General features: G+C 50.1%; 1 protein-coding gene across 3 annotated transcripts; it reads right to left on the bottom strand.

Annotated features, from left to right (window-relative positions):
- Positions 1–11,688: 11,688 nt before the first annotated feature.
- On the bottom strand, positions 11,689–17,277 carry ypel5 (yippee like 5). 3 transcript variants are annotated; one of them, XM_012962927.3, is made up of 3 exons: positions 17,052–17,277; positions 13,940–14,103; positions 11,689–12,546 (listed from the first exon to the last, which is right to left on the bottom strand). In XM_012962927.3, the coding sequence occupies exons 2-3, from the start codon at positions 14,078–14,080 to the stop codon at positions 12,322–12,324; spliced, it is 366 nt and encodes a 121-aa protein (XP_012818381.1). In that variant the 5' UTR covers positions 14,081–14,103; positions 17,052–17,277; the 3' UTR covers positions 11,689–12,321. The 3 variants fall into 3 exon arrangements, with proteins under 3 accessions (XP_012818381.1, XP_012818382.1, NP_001008178.1); XM_012962928.3 differs by having other exon boundaries at positions 17,177–17,274; NM_001008177.1 differs by having other exon boundaries at positions 11,694–12,546; positions 17,075–17,240.
- Positions 17,278–23,873: the final 6,596 nt, after the last annotated feature.

Below are 23,873 nucleotides of genomic sequence, written 5' to 3'. Positions count from 1 at the left end.
GTCTTGCCCTACTGTCTCCGTCTTGCCCTACTGTCTCCGTCTTGCCCTACTGCCTCCGTCTTGCCCTACTGTCTCCGTCTTGCCCTACTGTCTCCGTCTTGCCCTACTGTCTCCATCTTGCCCTACTGTCTCCCCATTGCCCTACTGTCTCCATCTTGCCCTACTGTCTCCATCTTGCCCTACTGTCTCCATCTTGTCCTACTGTCTCCATCTTGCCCTACTGTCTCCATCTTGCCCTACTGTCTCCATCTTGCCCTACTGTCTCCCCCTTGCCCTACTGTCTCCATCTTGCCCTACTGTCTCCATCTTGTCCTACTGTCTCCATCTTGCCCTACTGTCTCCATCTTGCCCTACTGTCTCCATCTTGCCCTACTGTCTCCCCCTTGCCCTACTGTCTCCATCTTGCCCTACTGTCTCCATCTTGTCCTACCGTCTCCATCTTGCCCTACCGTCTCCATCTTGCCCTACCGTCTCCATCTTGCCCTACCGTCTCCATCTTGCCCTACCGTCTCCATCTTGCCCTACCGTCTCCATCTTGCCCTACTGTCTCCATCTTGTCCTACTGTCTTCATCTTGTCCTACTGTCTCCATCTTGTCCTACTGTCTTTATCTTGCCCTACTGTCTCCATCTTGCCCTACTGTCTCCATCTTGCCCTACTGTCTCCATCTTGCCCTACTGTCTCCATCTTGTTCTACTGTCTCCATCTTGCCCTACTGTCTCCATCTTGCTTTACTGTCTCCATCTTGTCCTACTGTCTCCATCTTGCTTTACTGTCTCCATCTTGTCCTACTGTCCCCATCTTGACCTACTGTCTCCATCTTGTCCTACTGTCCCCATCTTGCCCTACTGTCTCCATCTTGCCCTACTGTCTCCATCTTACCCTACTGTCTCCATCTTACCCTACTGTCTCCATCTTGTCCTACAGTTTCTCTTTGCCCTACTCTCTCTATCCTGCCCCCCACACCAGATATCTCCAACTCACCCTATTTATCATGGTTGCACAGCTTTGCCCTGGCCGTATTGCAGTGTATCAGTGTACAGGAACCCGTTGGGCACACACCGGCCCGTTTAGCCGACTCAGCAGGCCATTGATACATACACAGGAGCCATTAAAGCTTCCTTTAAGGTTTGGTTTCACATTTCATATATTTGGGAGTTTAATGTATTATCAGCAGTTTCGGGTGCCGGGAGGGTCAGTGCCCAGAATAGAAGTTGCGTGCATCATCTCTGCCTGCTGGGATATCATGCGGAAACTGCACGTCAGAATATTATAGTTGCACACAGTGCATTAGCGCCTGGCTATTATGGGCCCCTAATGGATACCGGCATTAGTAACTATGGATGTGCCCTATGTACTTCCCTGTATCGCTGGGTGGGATTGTGGGACCAGAGATGGGCTCTCTTTATACGCAGGGAATACTTGCCCTTTATTATAGAAACGTGCCGTACGTGTCTCAGCGAATCAGATACAGACGCAACGTGGGCTCATTTATCAAACCTCAGGGGCAAAGTAAGAAAGTAGTAAATACAGGGTAGTTTGCTCCCTGCCTTGGGTTTTGTAACTTACCCCCATGATGTCAGTGTTATTAAAGGGGAAATAAAATACAAGGGGTAGGTGGCAACTCTACCAGGATGGGTAATGAAGGAAATGTAAATGATGCACAGGTTGGTAAATAGTCCTACTGCCGGGATCCAAACCAGACCCCGACCCAAATCCAACCCACTGTGGTATCTTAGCTCATTTACCCGCGCACAACCTGCCCATACACCGGTATATAAATCATAATCTGGTAGATATCGGGAGGAGGTGTAGGGTAGTGTGTATAGTAAGGCAAGATGGAGGGGGTTAGAACCAAGGTCGGACTGGGGGGTGAAGGGCCTACCGGGGCTCCTGTCCCACTGTCCCAGGGGCCCTGCAGGTGCCCCCAGCCAGGCGCGTCCCCTAACCCCCCCCACAGGGGCCCCCCACCCGACATGCTCCGAGCGTGTAAATTTGACGCATCGGGGGAGGAGAAGTCGGGAGGGGGAGCACCGGCAAGGGTTGGGTCTGGGCCGCCGGGCCCATTAGAGCCGGGGCCCACCGGTGTCCCGACGGCCCAGTCCGACCCTGGTTGGCAGGATGTTTATAATAAGGCAAGATGGTACAATAATGGGTCAGGGCTGTCCAAAATGAAGGGTCAGGCTGTTTGACTAAACTAAAACTCCCAGCATCCTCTGGGACCTGCAGGGTCGGACTGGGCCAATGGGACAAAGGGAAAAAACTCGGTGCCCCCCACCCAGCCCAGGTCCGCTCCCTGCCTGGAACTTGTCTGCTGCTAAAGGTAACGTGGGGGTGGCAACGTGACTTAGGGTGGGGTGAGCGACTGGGGTGGGGGCCCTTGGGGGTAGCAGCCCTGGGGGGCCCCGGATACCCCAGTCCGACACTGTGTGGCAGATACTGGGAGCTACAGTTTATAGGTCCGGTTTAAGGGTCCGCTTACACCCCCCCCCGGCTGCCAGGGTCCGTTATGATGTCACGGAGCCGCTCCCACCCGTCTCACTGCCGGGCATCGCATTTCGCACTCAGCTGATGGCGCTTTAGGTATCAGCCATTAGTGCGGATAAAATGCTTTCATGGAAATTTAGAGCACAGAGAAACCGATCTGCTCCGCTGAGTGGAATTACACGTTACTCTGAATATTTAACCTGTTTGTGTCGACAATGGGAGCCGCGTTACTCCAGGGTGCAGCAATGGGAGCCGCATTACTCCAGGGTGCAGCAATGGGAGCCGCGTTACTCCAGGGTGCAGCAATGGGAGCCGCGTTACTCCAGGGTGCAGCAATGGGAGCTACGTTACTCCAGGGTGCAGCAATGGGAGCTACGTTACTCCAGGGTGCAGCAATGGGAGCCGCGTTACTCCAGGGTGCAGCAATGGGAGCTACGTTACTCCAGGGCGCAGCAATGGGAGCCACGTTACTCCAGGGTGCAGCAATGGGAGCCGCGTTACTCCAGGGGGCAGCAATGGGAGCCACATTACTCCAGGGTGCAGCAATGGGAGCTACGTTACTCCAGGGTGCAGCAATGGGAGCTACGTTACTCCAGGGTGCAGCAATGGGAGCCACGTTACTCCAGGGTGCAGCAATGGGAGCCATGTTACTCCAGGGTGCAGCAATGGGAGCTACGTTACTCTAGGGGGCAGCAATGGGAGCCACGTTACTCCAGGGTGCAGCAATGGGAGCCACGATACTCCAGGGTGCAGCAATGGGAGCCACGTTACTCCAGGGTGCAGCAATGGGAGCCGCGTTACTCCAGGGTGCAGCAATGGGAGCCGCGTTACTCCAGGGGGCAGCAATGGGAGCCACGTTACTCCAGGGCGCAGCAATGGGAGCCACGATACTCCAGGGTGCAGCAATGGGAGCCGCGTTACTCCAGGGTGCAGCAATGGAGCCGCGTTACTCCAGGGGGCAGCAATGGGAGCCACATTACTCCAGGGTGCAGCAATGGGAGCCATGATACTCCAGGGTGCAGCAATGGGAGCCACGATACTCCAGGGTGCAGCAATGAGAGCCACATTACTCCAGGGTGCAGCAATGGGAGGCGCGTTACTCCAGGGTGCAGTAATGGGAGCTACATTACTCCAGGGTGCAGTAATGGGAGCTACTTTACTCCAGGGTGCAGCAATGGGAGCCGTGTTACTCCAGGGTGCAGCAATGGGAGCCACGATACTCCAGGGTGCAGCAATGGGAGCCACATTACTCCAGGGTGCAGCAATGGGAGCCGCGTTACTCCAGGGTGCAGCAATGGGAGCCGCGTTACTCCAGGGTGCAGCAATGGGAGCCGCGTTACTCCAGGGTGCAGCAATGGGAGCCGCGTTACTCCAGGGGGCAGCAATGGGAGCCATTTTATTCTGGGGTTATTCCAGGGTGCAGCAATGGGAGCCATTTTATTCTGGGGTTATTCCAGGGTGCAGCAATGGGAACCACATTACTCCAGGGTGCAGCAATGGGAGCCATTTTATTCTGGGGTTATTCCAGGGTGCAGCAATGGGAACCACATTCTTCTGGCATGTAATGCAGGGAGCCATGTCTAGTAATGGGAGACACATTATTCGGGGGTCCATATATCGAAACTAACTTTATTCTGGGGCCCAGCGATGGGAACCACTTAACTCCGATACCCAGCATTCGGAGCCATGTTACTCCTGGGTGCAGCAATGGAAACCACATTACTCCGGCATCCAGTGAGGGAAGCTGTGCCGGCCGGACTGGCAATCTGTAGGTTCTAGCAAATGACAGGGGGGCAGCTGTAAGATTGGGCTGGGGGGGGCTGTAAGATGCCATAGGCAGTCACTATTTATTGAGTCAGTGGGAGAGATAAAGGGAATGAAAAATCAAAGAACCCCAGGTACCCCAGGCCGGGGCAGTTTTCTGCCCCCCACCAGTGATTGGACCTTTCCTTCTCCACTCAAAAACATTGGGTTTTTTAAAAGAAACACAACAGAGGCAGGAAATGTTAATTATAGCTGGGAAGTTTACTTTGCCTTTACAGAGTCCGGCCCCTCGGTGCCACCGTACGTGATTGTCGCTGCTCATTCGCTGCCGGCGCGGAGCTCGGATACAGAGAATGTGAATGAAACGCAGAACATGAATAAATCACTTTCCTATAAATAATTCCCTCTTTGCCTCTCGGAAGCCATTTAGTCCTTAAATAGAAATGGATCCAAAGTACAGGACTGGGGGGGGCACTGACCTTTTGTCTGGGGAGGAACCTCTGGAGCCCCCTGATTTGTGCCAGTGGAATGGGGGGCTCTATCCAGTGCGTCCAATGGACAGTTGAGGAGCGCCAGCAGTGGCGTAACCTGGATGCACCGGGCCTGTCACAACCTCAGGGCCGTGAGTTCCCAGACATAGGGCAGGACCCAAAGAGCAAACAGTTGGTATCACAGGATGAGGCGTTTATTAGAGAATGGCAAGTAGCCATCAGCAGGTTCCCATAAGCCAGTAGGTGGTAGCCAGCCTGCACTCTTGTTCCTTAGGGAATAGGGAAATACACACAGTTGGGGGGAATCTTCTTGCCCCAGCTAAGGTAGATTCCAGGGAACACAGGGGAGGGGGTCCTGCCGTAGCTAAGGTTACACCCCAGACAAAAGGCTCCTTGGAACTCTTGGCAGCCACCTTTGTAGCCAGAAAGGGAGCAGCCCCTGTCGTAAAACCAAAACAGGATTTGACTCCTTCTCCCAACCCAAAGGCAGCTTCCAGAGGGGCCAATCATAGCTAATCCCACTGGGCCTATGGGAAGCCACCTAGTGAGCATGCCCAGTTCAGTCTTTTGCATTTACTAGACAGAGCATTGCTCTCACAAGGGGTAACTATGTGTATTGTGTCACTATGGGGTCTGGCTCCACAATAGGGGCAATTACATGGGGAGGGCCAGACAGAGCCGGCTGGATACACACAATACACACCTAGATGAGATTAACCTACACAATGCATCTGCTATAACAGGTAGGAGGGGGCAGGGGGTACATTTCAGCATAAACAGAAATATCTAATAGTTTCATCCAACTTATACAGTTTGTTATGTCACAGGGCCCCCCTGCAAAAAAAAATTTCTGAGGGGGGAGGAGGGAACTTCGGTCCATTGACTGTGTCCAATGGACAGTTGGGGGGCCCAAGCAGCTCATAGAGCCAGTGGCGTAACATGGATGCAATGGGCCCCCCTGCAAAAAAGATTTCTGAGGGGGCGGCTCGAGAGGGGGGAGAAGGGAACTTCGGTCCATTGACTGCATCCAATGGACAGTTGGGGGGCTCCAGCAGCAGATAGAGCCAGTGGTGTAAAGTGCACTGGACCCCCCTGCAAAAAAAATAAAAAATTCTGAGGGGGCCCAGTGCAACCAAGTTACACCACTGGCTGCTGGGGCCCCAAAACTGGGCACTGGAGGCAGTTACTGGACTGGACCCAGCCCGGTGATTACCAATTGATTCCTTCCCAGTGTCCTTTGCTGTTCATTGCCCCCCCCCATGCCGGCCTTGCCGAGTCCACATTGCCTATTGCTCCTCCCCATCTGCTTCCCCTCCCTGTTACCCATATCCATTCCATGTTTTATTCCACCCCTGGTGTAGAATTGCCCCGGGCCCCAAGTATCAAAGGGCCCTTAGAAGGAGGGACTTTAGCTCAAACTACAACCTATGATATTGTTTTTTCTCCTGTGGCCCCAGGCAAGTGTGCCACTGGGCTCCTGTTGCACGGCATCTGAGCAGATTATTTATACCCAGGGGCACCGGGATCTCAGGTCCCTCCGCTCCTGAAAAGGCTGAAATATTCATGGGGGGGGGCGACAAGATCCCTTTTTACGTGGAGGAAACACGAACTTTGGCCACCGATTTGCCTTCAATGGCCGCCTTGTGATGTCGGAATCGTCTCTGGCACGGATAACTGAACCTCTCTATTTATTGCCCTCTCCTGAGCGCTCCCAGCCACGCACAGCTGCCCCCGCACAATCAGGGCTTCATGGGGCTGTTTGTTGCTTTAATATTTATGAAGCTGGTTATTGTCCCGCGCCGCTCCTGCTCGACTCCAGTTCTGAGAATCCGACCGGATGAGCCGCTCATAAGCAAAGTTCTTCCACGAGGTGCGGAAAGTTACTGCCGGGGCTGCTTATAGGGAAGAGTCCTAGAGGTTTGGGCAAAGAGGCTCGGGGCCCCAACCTGAATGTGGCCAGTGACAGGGGAAAGTGTTGGAAGGGTTACTGCCTGCCCTGCTCTCATTTCCCTACAGAAATAGGGGTTGGTAGCACTAGGTAGGTACCTAATATATAGGGGCAGAGACAGGGGAAAGTGTTGGAAGGGTTACTGCCTGCTCTGCTCTCATTTCCCTACAGAAATAGGGGTTGGTAGCACTAGGTAGGTACCTAATATATAGGGGCAGAGACAGGGGAAAGTGTTGGAAGGGTTACTGCCTGCCCTGCTCTCATTTCCCTACAGAAATAGGGGTTGGTAGCACTAGGTAGGTACCTAATATATAGGGGCAGAGACAGGGGAAAGTGTTGGAAGGGTTACTGCCTGCCCTGCTCTCATTTCCCTACAGAAATAGGGGTTGGTAGCACTAGGTAGGTACCTAATATATAGGGGCAGAGACAGGGGAAAGTGTTGGAATGGGTTGGTAGCACTAGACAGGATAAATAACCTGATGTTGCCAATTTTTGCAAATAAATAAATATACTGGCATATACTGCCCCCTAGTGGCTAAATGATTTACATAACTAGTTGAAATCCAAACGATCTCAGAATAAAAAGAAAGGACTCAGTTTCTTTAAAGGGTTAATACACTGACCCACAGGTAAAGGCAACAGAGATATTTCACAGCAGTATTCAATTGGTTGGTTTGCTTCTGGCCACGCCTCCTCATTTAATAGAAACAGCAGCACCCTAATAACCAGGGGGCATTTATAATGTCCCCAATCCTGGGCGACCCCCCCATCTAACAGTCTTGGATTTTTAGTTTAAAGGGACAGTAGAGATTATTTATTGTGAGCGGAATAAAACATGAATTTAGTTCATTTCAGTGATTAAATCATAGGAGGTTGCCTGGAAAGCATTTAGTTCCAAGCATTTCATTGGCCACTAGAGGGCACTATCTGCCAACTCGTTATGGATGACACTAAGTTTGCTGCTTCAAAGAGCTCAATAGAAAAAAACAAAGCTCTACCTATAGTCCTTGGGCCTTTGCTGTTTAACTTGTTTATTAATGACCTGGAGGGGGGCATAGACAGTATTGTTTCTATTTTTGCTGATGACACTAAATTGTGCAAAACTATAAGTTCCATGCAGGATGTGCCGCTTTGCAGAGCGATTTGACAAAATTAGATAACTGGGCAGCAAACTGGAAAATGAGGTTCAATGTTGATAAGTGCAAAGTTATGCACTTTGGTAGGAATAATATAAACGCAAACTATCTACTGAATGGGAGTGTGTTGGGGGCATCCTTAATGGAGAAGGATCTAGGGGTTTTTGTTGATAACAAGTTGTCTAATGCCAGGCAGTGTCATTCTGTGGCTACTAAAGCAAATAAAGTGCTGTCTTGTATAAAAAAGGGCATTGACTCAAGGGATGAGAACATAATTTTGCCCCTTTATAGGTCCCTGGTAAGGCCTCACCTTGAGTATGGGGGCAGTTTTGGGCTCCAGTCCTTAAGAAGGATATTAATGAGCTGGAGAGAGTGCAGAGACTGCAACTAAACTGGTAAAGGGGATGGAAGGGTTAAACTATGAGGTTAGACTGTCGAGGTTGGGGTTGTTTTCTCTGGAAAAGAGGCGCTTGCGAGGGGACATGATTACTCTGTACAAGTACATTAGAGGGGATTATAGGCAGTTGGGGGATGTTCTTTTTTCCCATAAAAACAATCAACGCACCAGAGGTCACCCCTTTAGATTAGAGGAACAGAGCTTCCATTTGAAGCAGCGTAGGTGGTTTTTCACGGTGAGGGCAGTGAGGGGGTTGGGGAATGCCCTGCCGGGGGATGTTGGGTAGGGGGTTCCTCACGGTGAGGGCAGTGAGGGGGTTGGGGAATGCCCTGCCGGGGGATGTTGGGTAGGGGGTTCCTCACGGTGAGGGCAGTGAGGAGGTTGGGGAATGCCCTGCCGGGGGATGTTGGGTAGGGGGTTCCTCACGGTGAGGGCAGTGAGGGGGTTGGGGAATGCCCTGCCGGGGGATGTTGGGTAGGGGGTTCCTCACGGTGAGGGCAGTGAGGGGGTTGGGGAATGCCCTGCCGGGGGATGTTGGGTAGGGGGTTCCTCACGGTGAGGGCAGTGAGGTTATGGAATGCCCTTCCTAGTGATGGGGTAATGGCAGATTCTGTTAATGCCTTTAAGAGGGGCCTGGATAAGTTCTTGAACAATCAGAATATCCAAGGCTATTGTGATACTAATATCTACAGTTAGTACTAGTGGTTGTATTTATAGTTTATGTATGTGAGTATAGATTGGTAGGTGTGGGTTAGGTGTGCTGGGTTTACTTGGATGGGTTGAACTTGATGGACACAGGTCTTTTTTCAACCCTATGTAACTATGTAACTATGTAACTATAGACAGGGATATTTTTCCTTTAAAATACAGTGCATAAAAGTCACTGGGTCAGTAACCCACATCAACCAATTAACTAGCACTTCTTGGTCATTTCTCTGAAAGGCAACATCTTATTGGTTGCTATGGGTTACTAGATCTAGTTGGACTTTTTGACAGCTCTCTCTGCTTGGCCACACTGTCAGCTCACTGCCTGAAAACGTTCTCTTTGTATTAAAAAAAGTAAAGATGGTTGTGGCCATCTTTAATCAATACGTTTAAGTTTTAGCTATGCAGGAGGCGGAGCCAGGCAAGCAGCAGGGGAGCCCAAGGACATTAGAAAAGTTTGTGGCATTCTGGTAAAGGTAATGGTTTCAAGCTATCCTTTTTTATCTTACTGGCATGCCTGAGGTTAATATGCTCATTATGTTATAAAGTGATCTTACTGGCATGCCTGGGGTTAATATGTTCATTATCTTTTCTAAAGTGATCTTACTGGCATGCCTGGGGTTAATATGCTCATTATCTGTTCTAAAGCGATCTTACTGGCATGCCTTGGGTTAATATGCTCATTATCTGTTCTAAAGCGATCTTACTGGCATGCCTGGGTTTAATATGCTCATCATCTATTCTAAAGTGATCTTACTGGCATGCCTGGGGTTAATATGTTCATTATCTCTTCTAAAGTGATCTTACTGGCATGCCTGGGGTTAATATGCTCACTATCTCTTCTAAAGTGATCTTACTGGCATGCCTGGGGTTACTATGCTCATTATCTGCTCTAAAGTGATCTTACTGGCATGCCTGGGGTTAATATGCTCATTATCTGCTCTAAAGTGATCTTACGGCATGCCTGGGGTTACTATGCTCATTATCTGCTCTAAAGTGATCTTACTGGCATGCCTGGGGTTAATATGCTCATTATCTGCTCTAAAGTGATCTTACTGGCATGCCTGGGGTTAATATGCTCATCATCTGTTCTAAATTGATCTTACTGGCATGCCTGGTGTTTATGGTTGGCATTTTCTAACGGTCAGTTTTTTTTTCTCACGATTCATATTTTTTTGTGCAAAAATACAATTTTGTTGTGGGCAAAATAACCCAGACATTCGTGTTTTTTTGTGGAAATGACTTTAGTTGTGGTTTAAAAATCCTCTAAAACCACGAAAAAATGAGAGTTGATAAATCTGCCCCAATGTGTTTACATTAAGTTTCTGCAGTGATCTTATCAACGTGTCCCAGTTAATGTGCTCATAGACCATTTCTGCAGTAAATTACTAGTATGTCTGGGGTTAATGTGCTTGCTAACCATTTTCTGATACAGTGCTCATAAAGCATTTCTGCATTGATCTTACCGGCATCGATGGGTAATTATGGGGTGTTAGGGGGTCCCCGGCTTCTTTCTCACCTTAGGCCCCATATATAGTTGAGATAGCCCTACTCATCCATCTACATAGTGGAAGCTGGGGGGCAGCGTAAGCTGTAAGAGGAGGTGCATAGCGGCACTTATGTGTTTGGTGGGCCCCTGGGGTGTCTGTGTGACAGTGCAGTAAAGGGGGGGTATGGCTACATGGGGGCTACTGTGGCCGGTAGCCATCACAGGACAGAGAGGCCACTTATACCCATATAACACATGGAACAGCTGCAGGGCTCCTGCTGTAGTTCAACAACACCACGATAGCTGCTTATTAAAAGGGTAGTTGACCTTTAGTATGTTACAAAATGGTCAGTTTGTGGCAAGGTTTCAATTGGTCTACTTTTTTTTTTATAGTTTTATATCATTTGCCTCAGTCTTATGACTTTTTCCAGCTGCTTAAATGGGGGTCACTGACCCCGGCAACCACAAAGCTATTTATCTGCGAAGCTACAACTTTATTGTCATTGATTCTTTTTATTCCTTATCTCCCTCTTCAGGTCCTCTCCTGTCTATATTCAAATTGCTGCTTGGTTGCTAGGGTCCCAACTGCCCTAGCAACCAAGCAGCAATTTGAATATAAACAGGAGAGGACCTCAGGGTCGGACTGGGGGAGTGCAGGGCCCACTGGGGCTTCTGCCTTAGGGGCCCCTGCTACCCCCCAATGGCCCCCGCCACCTTCACCCTGTGGAGCGTCGGGGGAGGGAGATGGCGGATCGGATCTGGGCTGCCGGGGCCCAACGGGATTTTTCCCGGTACCCCGGCAGCCCAGTCCGACGCTCGAGGACCTGAATAGGGAGATAAGGAAAAAAAAAGAAACAATGACAACTAAGTTGTAGCTTCTGAATTGGTCCATAATCAGCCCTGTAGCATCAGCTCCTATGGCAGATGGTTTCCTCCTATTCCTGCTTGATGGTTTCCCCGCCCCCTAAGCTTCTCAGCAGCAGCCCAGAGCCCACTGAGCATGTGCAGTGCCACTGACACACAAAAGGCCTGGATCATTACTGTTATAGTGCTGCTGAACCTCTGGGCTGGTACTGTAAGTTCAGTATATAAAACAGCATTTCCAGTCATATTTGTGTTTAGTGTATTGCGCTGCTTTAAGTGAACACCAGGTGGCACTGTTATTTTAACTACATAATAATAGCAGTGTAAAAGCGCAAATATATTTCTATATTTTATAGGGGAAAATAAGCCATTTTCTATCAGGAATGGAAGCAGACAGTCACACAGGCGGTAGCTGAACTTATTCCTTTATTGTACTAATGATGCGCTGGATCTTTTACATAAAACACTTTTCTTGCGGCATTTCAAAATATATATTTTTTAACATTTTTTTTTTTTAACATTTTCTTTTTTTTTTTTTTAAGTTGAATCCACACCACCTGAACACACTATAAACATCACGAGATCTTAATGCGGCGGTCTCTTTGGGCCAGAAAAACGAAAAAAAAAAAACAAAAACAGTCATCTGACTCCCGACGAAACCCCCGCGGCCAACGCAAGCCGGGCCGACACTGAACCGCTAGGACTTCTGTACAGAGATTCGCTATAGAAAGGGAATCATGGGAGGGAGGAGTCACTTCTACAAAGAAAAAGGAAACTATGGGGAAAAAATTCTAAATAAACACCTTTACTTCCCCTTTAATTTGAAGTTTGATCCATGAAAAGGGGATTTTCTCAAGGGGCAAATATAAAGGGAGGGGGGGTAAGTGTAACAAAATGATCCCTTTCAGGTGTTGCTGCCGTCGGTTGGGCGCGGCGCATCTCTGCGGCTACGGTAACAGTGTATGCATGTACAGAGGAGAATGGGTGCTGTTGGCGCTAAATGGACCCGCAGAGGGCGGGGCAAAGGGGGCCGGCGGCATTTCAGGAGTTGTCGGACGGCACGTGCTCCTCGAAGCCCTCGCTCTCGCGTACCAGCGCCCGCTCCAGGATGACCCGCCCCTCCTTGTAGCGCTGACTGTCCTCCGTGGCGAACTCGTAGATCCAGCCCAGTTTGCTGTTGCAGTTCTTGCAGCTGACGTCTCGGACCATGTGGCGCCCGGTGAGCATGACGCGGTCCTGGACTTCGCTGTATTGTAGGTTCACCACCTGCGGGAGAGAGGAAGGGGTTAAAGGGGGAGTTAACCTTTAGTATGTTAGACAATGTCCTAATTCCAGCAACTTTGCAATTGGTCTTCATTATTTAAACCGAATCCTTCAAAAAAAAGCCTGGATTTGGCCCGAATCCCGAACCAAATCCGCTCCTGTATTCTCTTGTGCGATCCACTGCCTGGTTGCTAAGGTAAACAAGGCCCTGGCAACCAGATAGCAGCTGACTTTCCAGAGAGCTTCTGATTAAAAAGCTGAATAAAATCAAAAACAAAACAATAATAAAATAAAAAATGAAGACCAATTGCAAATTGTCTGCGAATAACAATATCTAAGTCATACCAATAGTTAATTTAATGGTGAACTTCCCCTTTAATAAATGAAAAAAAAAATGTCTGACGACAGAGCGACTACAGAAACAATGTAGGAGAAATCAGCTCTCCTCCAGTCAAGACTACAGCTCCCACAATGCCTTGCACACCCCTGTCACTTTATTTCCTTGAGACAAACAGGCACGGCATTGTGGGAACTATTCTGAGACAATTTGCAATTGGTCTTCATTTTTTATTATTTGTAGTTTTTTTTAATTAATTCAGTGTTTGTCCAGCAGCTGTTCAGTTTGGAGTTATAACAGCTACCTGGTTGTTAGGGTCCAATATGCCTTAGCAACCAGGGAGTGGTTTGGATGAGAGACTGGGATATGAATAGAGGAGGGGCGGAATAGAAAGATAAGGAATAAAAAGTAACAATAACAATAAAACTGGAGCCTCACAGAGCAATAGGGTTTGGCTGCCGGGGTCAGTGACCCCCATTTGAAAGCTGCAAAGAGGTAGAAACAAATAATGTAAATCTATAAAAAATGAATAATGAAGACCAATTGAAAAGTTGCTTAGAATTGGCCATTCTATAACATATTAGAAGTTAAATAAGGGGGAACCACCCCTGTAAGCAAAAAGCAACTGGGTCGCAGTGGGACACGACTCACCTCTCAATGCCCCTGATATTATATTATGGAAAGGCCAATGGGGGCAGCAGGTTATTGGTCAGAATGACTGGGAGGAGCCTAGCAAACTGGCACTTATCCTTTATATAACATTACGAGCGCTGACGGGCAGAAAGGGGGGTTTCTATCAAAGGAAAGCGGCAGTCAAAATGCCCCAAGTGCCCCATATGTAATAACAGGCACTAAGTTTGCCCAGGAGCAGTAACCCATAGCAACCAATAAGATGTTTGGCTTTAAACAGGTGTCCAGTAAATGCTACCTGCTGATTGGTTGCTAAGGGTCACTGGGCAAACTTAGTGCCTTTTATAAGATAACCCCCTTAGGCTGGCATGGGAGCCCACGTGGGATACCCCAGGGGGTATGTGCCCTTATGGCTGGGGCAGATGGTACCTTGTTGAACAGAAACGCTCTCCCTGTGGCCCCTGTAAAGCGGGTGGAGATGAGCTCGGAGCGGTTGGTCAGGATGGTATCGCAGTTGGCGCAGGAGAACAGACGGGTGCCCCCGATGTGATCCAGGAAGATCCGGCCCATCCTTTCCCTTTATTATTTCACTTCTAAAGAACGAGAGGGGACGAGAAAATAATTACACAGCGGCTCATAAACAGCAAATGAAACCCACTTCCTCCCATGTGATAACAGCAGCACAGTCTCGCTTTCTGGCAAAGATTCATAAAGCAATTGTTTCTGTTAACAGCTCCACTGCCTGACAATAACAGAAGCCGGCTGCTTAACGGACCTGGGGGAGAACTTATATCCACTGGGAGAAATAGAACATTAAAGAGAATGCTCGTTACAAGGCTCTCAGGGCATGCTGGGAGTTGTAGTACAACATGGACTAGAAGGGAACGGCTAATTTACCCGGATCCGTAGCTTTAACAGCAGCAGTCATTATAATTAAAATGTGTCACAGTGTGATTGGTCCGTGATGATTAATCTAAACGGGTTTGGCCCTATGAGTCGGCACAGCGAGAGGCACAAAGGGGAAGCTAACCCTCAGCCTGACATCACCGGGACACGATATAAACAAACCCTGTGATATGGATCCACTAAACAAACAGCTGATCCCTCCACTACCCCCCCCACCCCAAGCAGCCAATCAGCTGTCAGGAGAAAAGGAGGCTATAGGAAAACAACAGCGGCGGTTTGTGTACAACATTCAGGGGGAGGGGCCAGACAAACAAATGGATGGGGGGGCCAAACAAACAAACGGATGGGGGGGGCCAGAGAAACAAACGGATGGGGGGGGGGCGCCTGTCACTGCATTAGGGCAAAAACACACAAAACAGGTAAAAAGACATAGAATATAAAGCAATAACTCCCGGCTGCTGGCATTAACCCTTTGCTTTTCCCATCCACTGTGATACGGCGTATACCCCCCCCCCCCTGTTTGCATAGATGCTCCCTATAATAGGGGTCAGGGCTTCCATCCAAATATACTGGGGGGAGGCACCCCCAAACTGAACTCCTTCCCTCCCCCAATACACACAAAGGGGAGGCACCCCCAAACTGAACTCCTTCCCTCCCCCAATACACACAAAGGGGAGGCACCCCCAAACTGAACTCCTTCCCACCCCCAATACACACAAAGGGGAGGCACCCCCAAACTGAACTCCTTCCCTCCCCCAATACACACAAAGGGGGGGGCACCCCCAAACTGAACTCCTTCCCTCCCCCAATACACACAAAGGGGGGGCACCCCCAAACTGAACTCCTTCCCACCCCCAATACACACAAAGGGGGGGCACCCCCAAACTGAACTCCTTCCCACCCCCAATACACACAAAGGGGGGGGCACCCCCAAACTGAACTCCTTCCCTCCCCCAATACACACAAAGGGGAGGCACCCCCAAACTGAACTCCTTCCCTCCCCCAATACACACAAAGGGGGGGGCACCCCCAAACTGAACTCCTTCCCTCCCCCAATACACACAAAGGGGGGGCACCCCCAAACTGAACTCCTTCCCACCCCCAATACACACAAAGGGGGGGCACCCCCAAACTGAACTCCTTCCCACCCCCAATACACACAAAGGGGGGGCACCCCCAAACTGAACTCCTTCCCTCCCCCAATACACACAAAGGGGGGGCACCCCCAAACTGAATTCCTTCCCTCCCCCAATACACACAAAGGGGGGGCACCCCCAAACTGAACTCCTTCCCTCCCCCAATACACACAAAGGGGGGGCACCCCCAAACTGAACTCCTTCCCTCCCCCAATACACACAAAGGGGGGGGCACCCCCAAACTGAACTCCTTCCCTCCCCCAATACACACAAAGGGGGGGGGCACCCCCAAACTGAACTCCTTCCCACCCCCAATACACACAAAGGGGGGGCACCCCCAAACTGAACTCCTTCCCACCCCCAATACACACAAAGGGGGGCACCCCCAAACTGAACTCCTTCCCACCCCCAATACACACAAAGGGGGGGCACCCCCAAACTGAACTCCTTCCCTCCCCCAATACACACAAAGGGGGGGCACCCCCAAACTGAACTCCTTCCCTCCCCCAATACACACAAAGGGGGGGCACCCCCAAACTGAACTCCTTCCCTCCCCCAATACACACAAAGGGGGGGCACCCCCAAACTGAACTCCTTCCCTCCCCCAATACACACAAAGGGGGGCACCCCCAAACTGAACTCCTTCCCTCCCCCAATACACACAAAGGGGGGGGGCACCCCCAAACTGAACTCCTTCCCTCCCCCAATACACACAAAGAGGGGGGGCACCCCCAAACTGAACTCCTTCCCTCCCCCAATACACACAAAGGGGGGGCACCCCCAAACTGAACTCCTTCCCTCCCCCAATACACACAAAGGGGGGGGGCACCCCCAAACTGAATTCCTTCCCTCCCCCAATACACACAAAGGGGGGGCACCCCCAAACTGAACTCCTTCCCACCCCCAATACACACAAAGGGGGGGGCACCCCCAAACTGAACTCCTTCCCTCCCCCAATACACACAAAGGGGGGGGGCACCCCCAAACTGAACTCCTTCCCACCCCCAATACACACAAAGGGGGGGCACCCCCAAACTGAATTCCTTCCCTCCCCCAATACACACAAAGGGGGGGCACCCCCAAACTGAACTCCTTCCCACCCCCAATACACACAAAGGGGGGGCACCCCCAAACTGAACTCCTTCCCTCCCCCAATACACACAAAGGGGGGGGCAATAAGACACTGTCACACAATACTAATATGGGACCCAGATTCACCCCATGTCCCCCCCCTGCACTAAGTTTCTGCCCCCCACAAACTTTGGGTTGGGCAATGCCCTGCCCCCCTCTGTCTGCCCATGGTCCTGCCCCCAAATCTGCCCATGACCCCCCCCATCTGACCCATTAAGCCACGCCCCTCTGTTCTGCAACTCCCCCTCCCCCAGGCCAGATCCTGCTTCCCATGGCCCTAGAGCCCCCCTCAATCCATCAGGTCATTAGCCCCCCCCAATCGGCTGTGTGTCCCCCCCCCCAGAGAGGAAGCCCCGCCCCCAACCCACAGGAGAGGTGCCGGGGCAGATACCGTAGCAGTCAGGCCGCACTCAGACTGGGGGGTCGGTGGGACAGCGGGGATCGCTCAATTCCTCCTCCCAAGCACAGACCGCTTCTTTACAGCAGCTCCTACCGGTCCCAGCCCCGGACTCCCTCCGCCGCCGCCGCTCCCCGATCCCCGATCCTCACACACAAACTGCTGCACCGACAGCAACTGTTCTGTCTAACCCCCCTAGCTCCTCCCACTTCCCTACTGGAGCCGTCAATCATACGGCAAGAGGACACGCCCACCCCAGGAGCCGTGCCGCAGCGAGAGGAGGCGGTACCCTGTGATGTCACCATGCCCCGCCCCAACCCAGCTGACAGGACAACATTCCAACCACATGGGCTTCTTAACCCTATAGGTGCCGTCTTAAAGCTACAGTAACACATTGTCCCTTTACCATAGGAATTTACAATGGAAAATGGGCGGGGGGAGACTGTTTGCTTTTGTGTTAAAGGTGAAGTAACGCTGGAAATCATTTATGTTCATTAACTGGAATGTAAGCTCCTGGGGGCGAGGATCTGTCCCTGTCTGTCTTATTCCCATTGTTTGTTCCATTCTGAAATAGCGCTGTGTTGGCTTCTTATAGTCATGTGACCCTGTTGGCAGCCACTTCAGCCACTAGAGGTCGCAATGGCAACTCTTTAGTCAGTTGGAAGAAGTGGGGAAATGAATTGTTGGTAGGCGAGTGTTTTGGACGGAGGGGGCGCTATAACTTTATTGTATGAGGAAAAGTCTTCTGGAGGGCAAGAATAGAGGTAAAACTGTAAGTCAAAGGGGCTGATTTACTAAGACACGATTTCGAATCCGAATTGGAAAAATTCCGATTGGAAACGAACATTTTGCGACTTTTTCGTATTTTTTGCGTTTTTTTCGGCGTCTTTACGATTTTTGCGTAAAAACACGAGTTTTTCGGCGTCTTTACGATTTTTGCGTAAAAACGCGAGTTTTTCGTAGCCATTACGAAAGTTTCGCAAAGTCGCGATTTTTTCGTAGCGTTAACACTTGCGCGCAAAGTCGCGCCTTTTTCGTAGCGGTAAAACTTAAAAGGTGCGACGTTTCACGCAAGTTTTAACGCTACGAAAAAATCGCGACTTTGCGCAACTTTCGTAATGGCTACGAAAAACATGCGTTTTTACTCAAAAATCGTAAAGACGCCGAAAAACTCGCGTTTTTACGCAAAAATCGTAAAGACGCCGAAAAAATCGCAAAATTACCTATCATTACGAAAAAACGCAATCGGACGCATTCGGCCCGTTCGTGGGTTAGTAAATGTGCCCCAAAGTGTCAGTAAAACAGTAAATGTGCACAGATCCTATCTGATCCCCCCATTGTAAGCAGCAGTCCTGCCCTGCTTTATGGCTGAGATTCTAGCTATCTGTATAACAGAGCATTCTGTCACAGTGGCACAGATCCTATCTGATCCCTCCCCATTGTAAGCAGCAGTCCTGCCCTGCTTTATGGCTGAGATTCTAGCTATCTGTATAACAGAGCATTCTGTCACAGTGGCACAGATCCTATCTGATCCCCCCCATTGTAAGCAGCAGTCCTGCCCTGCTTTATGGCTGAGATTCTAGCTATCTGTATAACAGAGCATTCTGTCACAGTGGCACAGATCCTATCTGATCCCCCTCCCCCCCATTGTAAGCAGCAGTCCTGCCCTGCTTTATGGCTGAGATTCTAGCTATCTGTATAACAGAGCATTCTGTCACAGTGGCACAGATCCTATCTGATCCCCCCCATTGTAAGCAGCAGTCCTGCCCTGCTTTATGGCTGAGATTCTAGCTATCTGTATAACAGAGCATTCTGTCACAGTGGCACAGATCCTATCTGATCCCCCCATTGTAAGCAGCAGTCCTGCCCTGCTTTATGGCTGAGATTCTAGCTATCTGTATAACAGAGCATTCTGTCACAGTGGCACAGATCCTATATGATCCCCCCCATTGTAAGCAGCAGTCCTGCCCTGCTTTATGGCTGAGATTCTAGCTATCTGTATAACAGAGCATTCTGTCACAGTGGCACAGATCCTATCTGATCCCCCCATTGTAAGCAGCAGTCCTGCCCTGCTTTATGGCTGAGATTCTAGCTATCTGTATAACAGAGCATTCTGTCACAGTGGCACAGATCCTATCTGATCCCCCCCATTGTATGCAGCAGTCCTGCCCTGCTTTATGGCTGAGATTCTAGCTATCTGTATAACAGAGCATTCTGTCACAGTGGCACAGATCCTATCTGATCCCCCCATTGTAAGCAGCAGTCCTGCCCTGCTTTATGGCTGAGATTCTAGCTATCTGTATAACAGAGCATTCTGTCACAGTGGCACAGATCCTATCTGATCCCCCCCATTGTATGCAGCAGTCCTGCCCTGCTTTATGGCTGAGATTCTAGCTATCTGTATAACAGCATTCTGTCACAGTGGCACAGATCCTATCCCCCCCATTGTAAGCAGCAGTCCTGCCCTGCTTTATGGCTGAGATTCTAGCTATCTGTATAACAGAGCATTCTGTCACAGTGGCACAGATCCTATCTGATCCCCCCATTGTAAGCAGCAGTCCTGCCCTGCTTTATGGCTGAGATTCTAGCTATCTGTATAACAGAGCATTCTGTCACAGTGGCACAGATCCTATCTGATCCCCCCATTGTAAGCAGCAGTCCTGCCCTGCTTTATGGCTGAGATTCTAGCTATCTGTATAACAGAGCATTCTGTCACAGTGGCACAGATCCTATCTGATCCCCCCATTGTAAGCAGCAGTCCTGCCCTGCTTTATGGCTGAGATTCTAGCTATCTGTATAACAGAGCATTCTGTCACAGTGGCACAGATCCTATCTGATCCCCCCATTGTAAGCAGCAGTCCTGCCCTGCTTTATGGCTGAGATTCTAGCTATCTGTATAACAGAGCATTCTGTCACAGTGGCACAGATCCTATCTGATCCCCCCATTGTAAGCAGCAGTCCTGCCCTGCTTTATGGCTGAGATTCTAGCTATCTGTATAACAGAGCATTCTGTCACAGTGACACAGATCCTATCTGATCCCCCCATTGTAAGCAGCAGTCCTGCCCTGCTTTATGGCTGAGATTCTAGCTATCTGTATAACAGAGCATTCTGTCACAGTGGCACAGATCCTATCTGATCCCCCCATTGTAAGCAGCAGTCCTGCCCTGCTTTATGGCTGAGATTCTAGCTATCTGTATAACAGAGCATTCTGTCACAGTGGCACAGATCCTATCTGATCCCCCCCCCATTGTAAGCAGCAGTCCTGCCCTGCTTTATGGCTGAGATTCTAGCTATCTGTATAACAGAGCATTCTGTCACAGTGGCACAGATCCTATCTGATCCCCCCCATTGTAAGCAGCAGTCCTGCCCTGCTTTATGGCTGAGATTCTAGCTATCTGTATAACAGAGCATTCTGTCACAGTGGCACAGATCCTATCTGATCCCCCCATTGTAAGCAGCAGTCCTGCCCTGCTTTATGGCTGAGATTCTAGCTATCTGTATAACAGAGCATTCTGTCACAGTGGCACAGATCCTATCTGATCCCCCCATTGTAAGCAGCAGTCCTGCCCTGCTTTATGGCTGAGATTCTAGCTATCTGTATAACAGAGCATTCTGTCACAGTGGCACAGATCCTATCTGATCCCCCCAGCTTAGTGGTGAGACAGTGCAGGTCACTATACCAGGAGAGATCACTGCAAAGACTGCAATCCTATTGTGGTACAGTCACTGATCTCTTTGATGCCTAGTAATGGCCGCAGAGCAGCAGATTCAATTTGCCTGTCTATGGCCACCTTAAGCAAGGGTGGTACAGGGATGTAACAATAGACATAGCAGACAAAGTGGTGGCTCTGGGACTCATAATAGCAGGGATAACCCCATACTTTTCTCATAGCCTGTACTAAGAGATAAAACTATGGCACATAGGGATTCCCCTGTACTAAGCACAATTCAGCAGGAACAGCCCCTAAGTTTGCTCATAGCCTGTACAGAGAGATACCATAAAACTATGGCACATAGGGATTTTCCTGTACTAAGCACAATTCAGCAGGAACAGCCCCCTAAGTTTGCTCATAGCCTGTACAGAGAGATACCATAAAACTATGGCACATAGGGATTCCCCTGTACTAAGCACAATTCAGCAGGAACAGCCCCCTAAGTTTGCCCATAGCCTGTACAGAGAGATACCATAAAACTATGGCACATAGGGATTCCCCTGTACTAAGCACAATTCAGCAGGAACAGCCCCCTAAGTTTGCTCATAGCCTGTACAGAGAGATACCATAAAACTATGGCACATAGGGATTCCCCTGTACTAAGCACAATTCAGCAGGAACAGCCCCCTAAGTTTGCTCATAGCCTGTACAGAGAGATACCATAAAACTATGGCAGCATAGGGATTCCCCTGTACTAAGCACAATTCAGCAGGAACAGCCGCCTAAGTTTGCTCATAGCCTGTACAGAGAGATACCATAAAACTATGGCACATAGGGATTCCCCTGTACTAAGCACAATTCAGCAGGAACAGCCCAAGTTTGCCCATAGCCTGTACAGAGAGATACCATAAAACTATGGCACATATGGATTCCCTGTACTTAGCACAATTCAGCAGGAACGGCCCCCTAAGTTTGCTCATAGCCTGTACATAGAGATACCATAAAACTATGGCACATAGGGATTCCCCTGTACTAAGCACAATTCAGCAGGAACAGCCCCCTAAGTTTGCTCATAGCCTGTACAGAGAGATACCATAAAACTATGGCACATAGGGATTCCACTCTACTAAGCACAATTCAGCAGGAACAGTCTGCAGTCAGATAATATTGTCTTATCAATGAGTGTGAATGTACTTTGAACCACAGCAGTATATAAGCCCCCTGGGTGTCCCCTTGGCAGTGGCACATTTAAGCCCCTGGAGAAGTTCCTATTGTGGATTTCAGGACTAAGAACAGAAAACAGTGATTTTCACAGGGAGGATGAATAATTCATGTCAGGCTGGTGCATAATTGAATAGTTAATAGGAGCAGTGAGGGCCCCCCTCCCGCTGTACCGTCTCCCCGAGGAGCAGCTCACAGCCCGGGGGGGTCACACGTTCCCAGAACTCCCAACAGCCCCTCCCTGATGTGTCACGTTAGTATTAGTCAGTAATGAGAAGAGAGGGGCCCCAGGTCCCACCTCCTGTATGTGGCCCCATTATACATATAGAGCTAGGGCAGTGCTGTCCAACTTCTACGGTGCCGAGGGCCGGAATTTCTCTAGCATACATGGTGGAGGGCCGCTAATGGAAGCCAGTTTTGACCACTCCCCCTTTTGAAACCACACCCACTTGAAACCACACCTATTTTATCACAATGGTGGTAGCACAGCAAAATCCCAAATGCTTGGTGCTTACTGTGGGGATATCAACCATCATTCATATGTGAAAGAATTATGTCATATTAAGATATACCCTTAAATTCCATATGCCTCCTCCTCCCCTGTGGGTAGCACAGCAACCCCCAGTAAATAATTACACACCTTAGGGACCATTTAATGGCGATTTCCAACTGCTAACAAACTCCCACAACAAACCCCTGCCAGGTTCACCTCCCACAAGCAGCATAGGGCAAGCAGAGTATGGCACACACAGGCAGCACACTGCCTGTCCTATGCTGTCTGTGTGTGCCATACTCTGCCTGTCCTACCCTGCCTGTGTGTGCCATACTCTGTCTTCCCTATGCTGCCTCTGTGTGCCATACTTTGCCTGCCCTACCCTGCCTGTGTGTGCCATACTCTGCCTGTCCTACCCTGCCTGTGTGTGCCATACTTTGCCTGCCCTACCCTGCCTGTGTGTGCCATACTCTGCCTGTCCTACCCTGCCTGTGTGTGCCATACTCTGCCTGTCCTACCCTGCCTGTGTGTGCCATACTCTGCCTGCCCTACCCTGCCTGTGTGTGCCATACTCTGCCTGTCCTACCCTGCCTGTGTGTGCCATACTCTGTCTTCCCTATGCTGCCTCTGTGTGCCATACTCTGTCTTCCCTATGCTGCCTCTGTGTGCCATACTCTGCCTGCCCTACCCTGCCTGTGTGTGCCATACTCTACCTGTCCTACCCTGCCTGTATGTGCCATACTCTGTCTTCCCTATGCTGCCTCTGTGTGCCATACTTTGCCTGCCCTACCCTGCCTGTGTGTGCCATTCTCTGCCTGCCCTACCCTGCCTGTGTGTGCCATACTCTGCCTGTCCTACCCTGCCTGTATGTGCCATACTCTGTCTTCCCTATGCTGCCTCTGTGTGCCATACTCTGCCTGCCCTACCCTTCCTGTGTGTGCCATACTCTGCCTGCCCTACCCTTCCTGTGTGTGCCATACCCTCCCTGACCTATGCTGCCTGTGTGTGCCATACTCTACCTGCCCTATGCTGGCTGTATGTGCCAAACTCTGCCTGCCCTATGCTGCCTGTGTGTGCCATACTCTACCTGCCCTATGCTGCCTGTGTGTGCCAAACTCTGACTGCCCTATGCTGCCTGTGTGTGCCATACTCTGCGTGCCCTATGCTGCCTGTGTGTGCCATACTCTACCTGCCCTATGCTGCCTGTGTGTGCCAAACTCTGCCTGCCCTATGCTGCCTGTGTGTGCCATACTCTACCTGCCCTATGCTGCCTGTGTGTGCCAAACTCTGACTGCCCTATGCTGCCTGTGTGTGCCATACTCTACCTGCCCTATGCTGGCTGTATGTGCCATACTCTGCCTACAGTACCTATGTCTGAGGTGTGAAGAAGTGAACAATGTGGGTGATTACAGTCTGAGCCTGAGG

Source organism: Xenopus tropicalis, chromosome 5, assembly GCF_000004195.4.
Source record: "Xenopus tropicalis strain Nigerian chromosome 5, UCB_Xtro_10.0, whole genome shotgun sequence".
NCBI classification, from domain to species: Eukaryota; Metazoa; Chordata; class Amphibia; order Anura; family Pipidae; genus Xenopus; species Xenopus tropicalis.
This window is presented reverse-complemented; position numbering and strand designations above follow the sequence as displayed.

Bases quoted from the DNA above. Each gene is read 5' to 3' on its own strand.
- ypel5 (XM_012962927.3), bottom strand. From the start codon at position 14,080: ATGGGCCGGATCTTCCTGGATCACATCGGGGGCACCCGTCTGTTCTCC. The intron at 12,547-13,939 runs GTACCATCTGCC...TCTCTCCCGCAG, and splicing joins GAGCGTTTCTGTTCAACAAG to GTGGTGAACCTACAATACAG.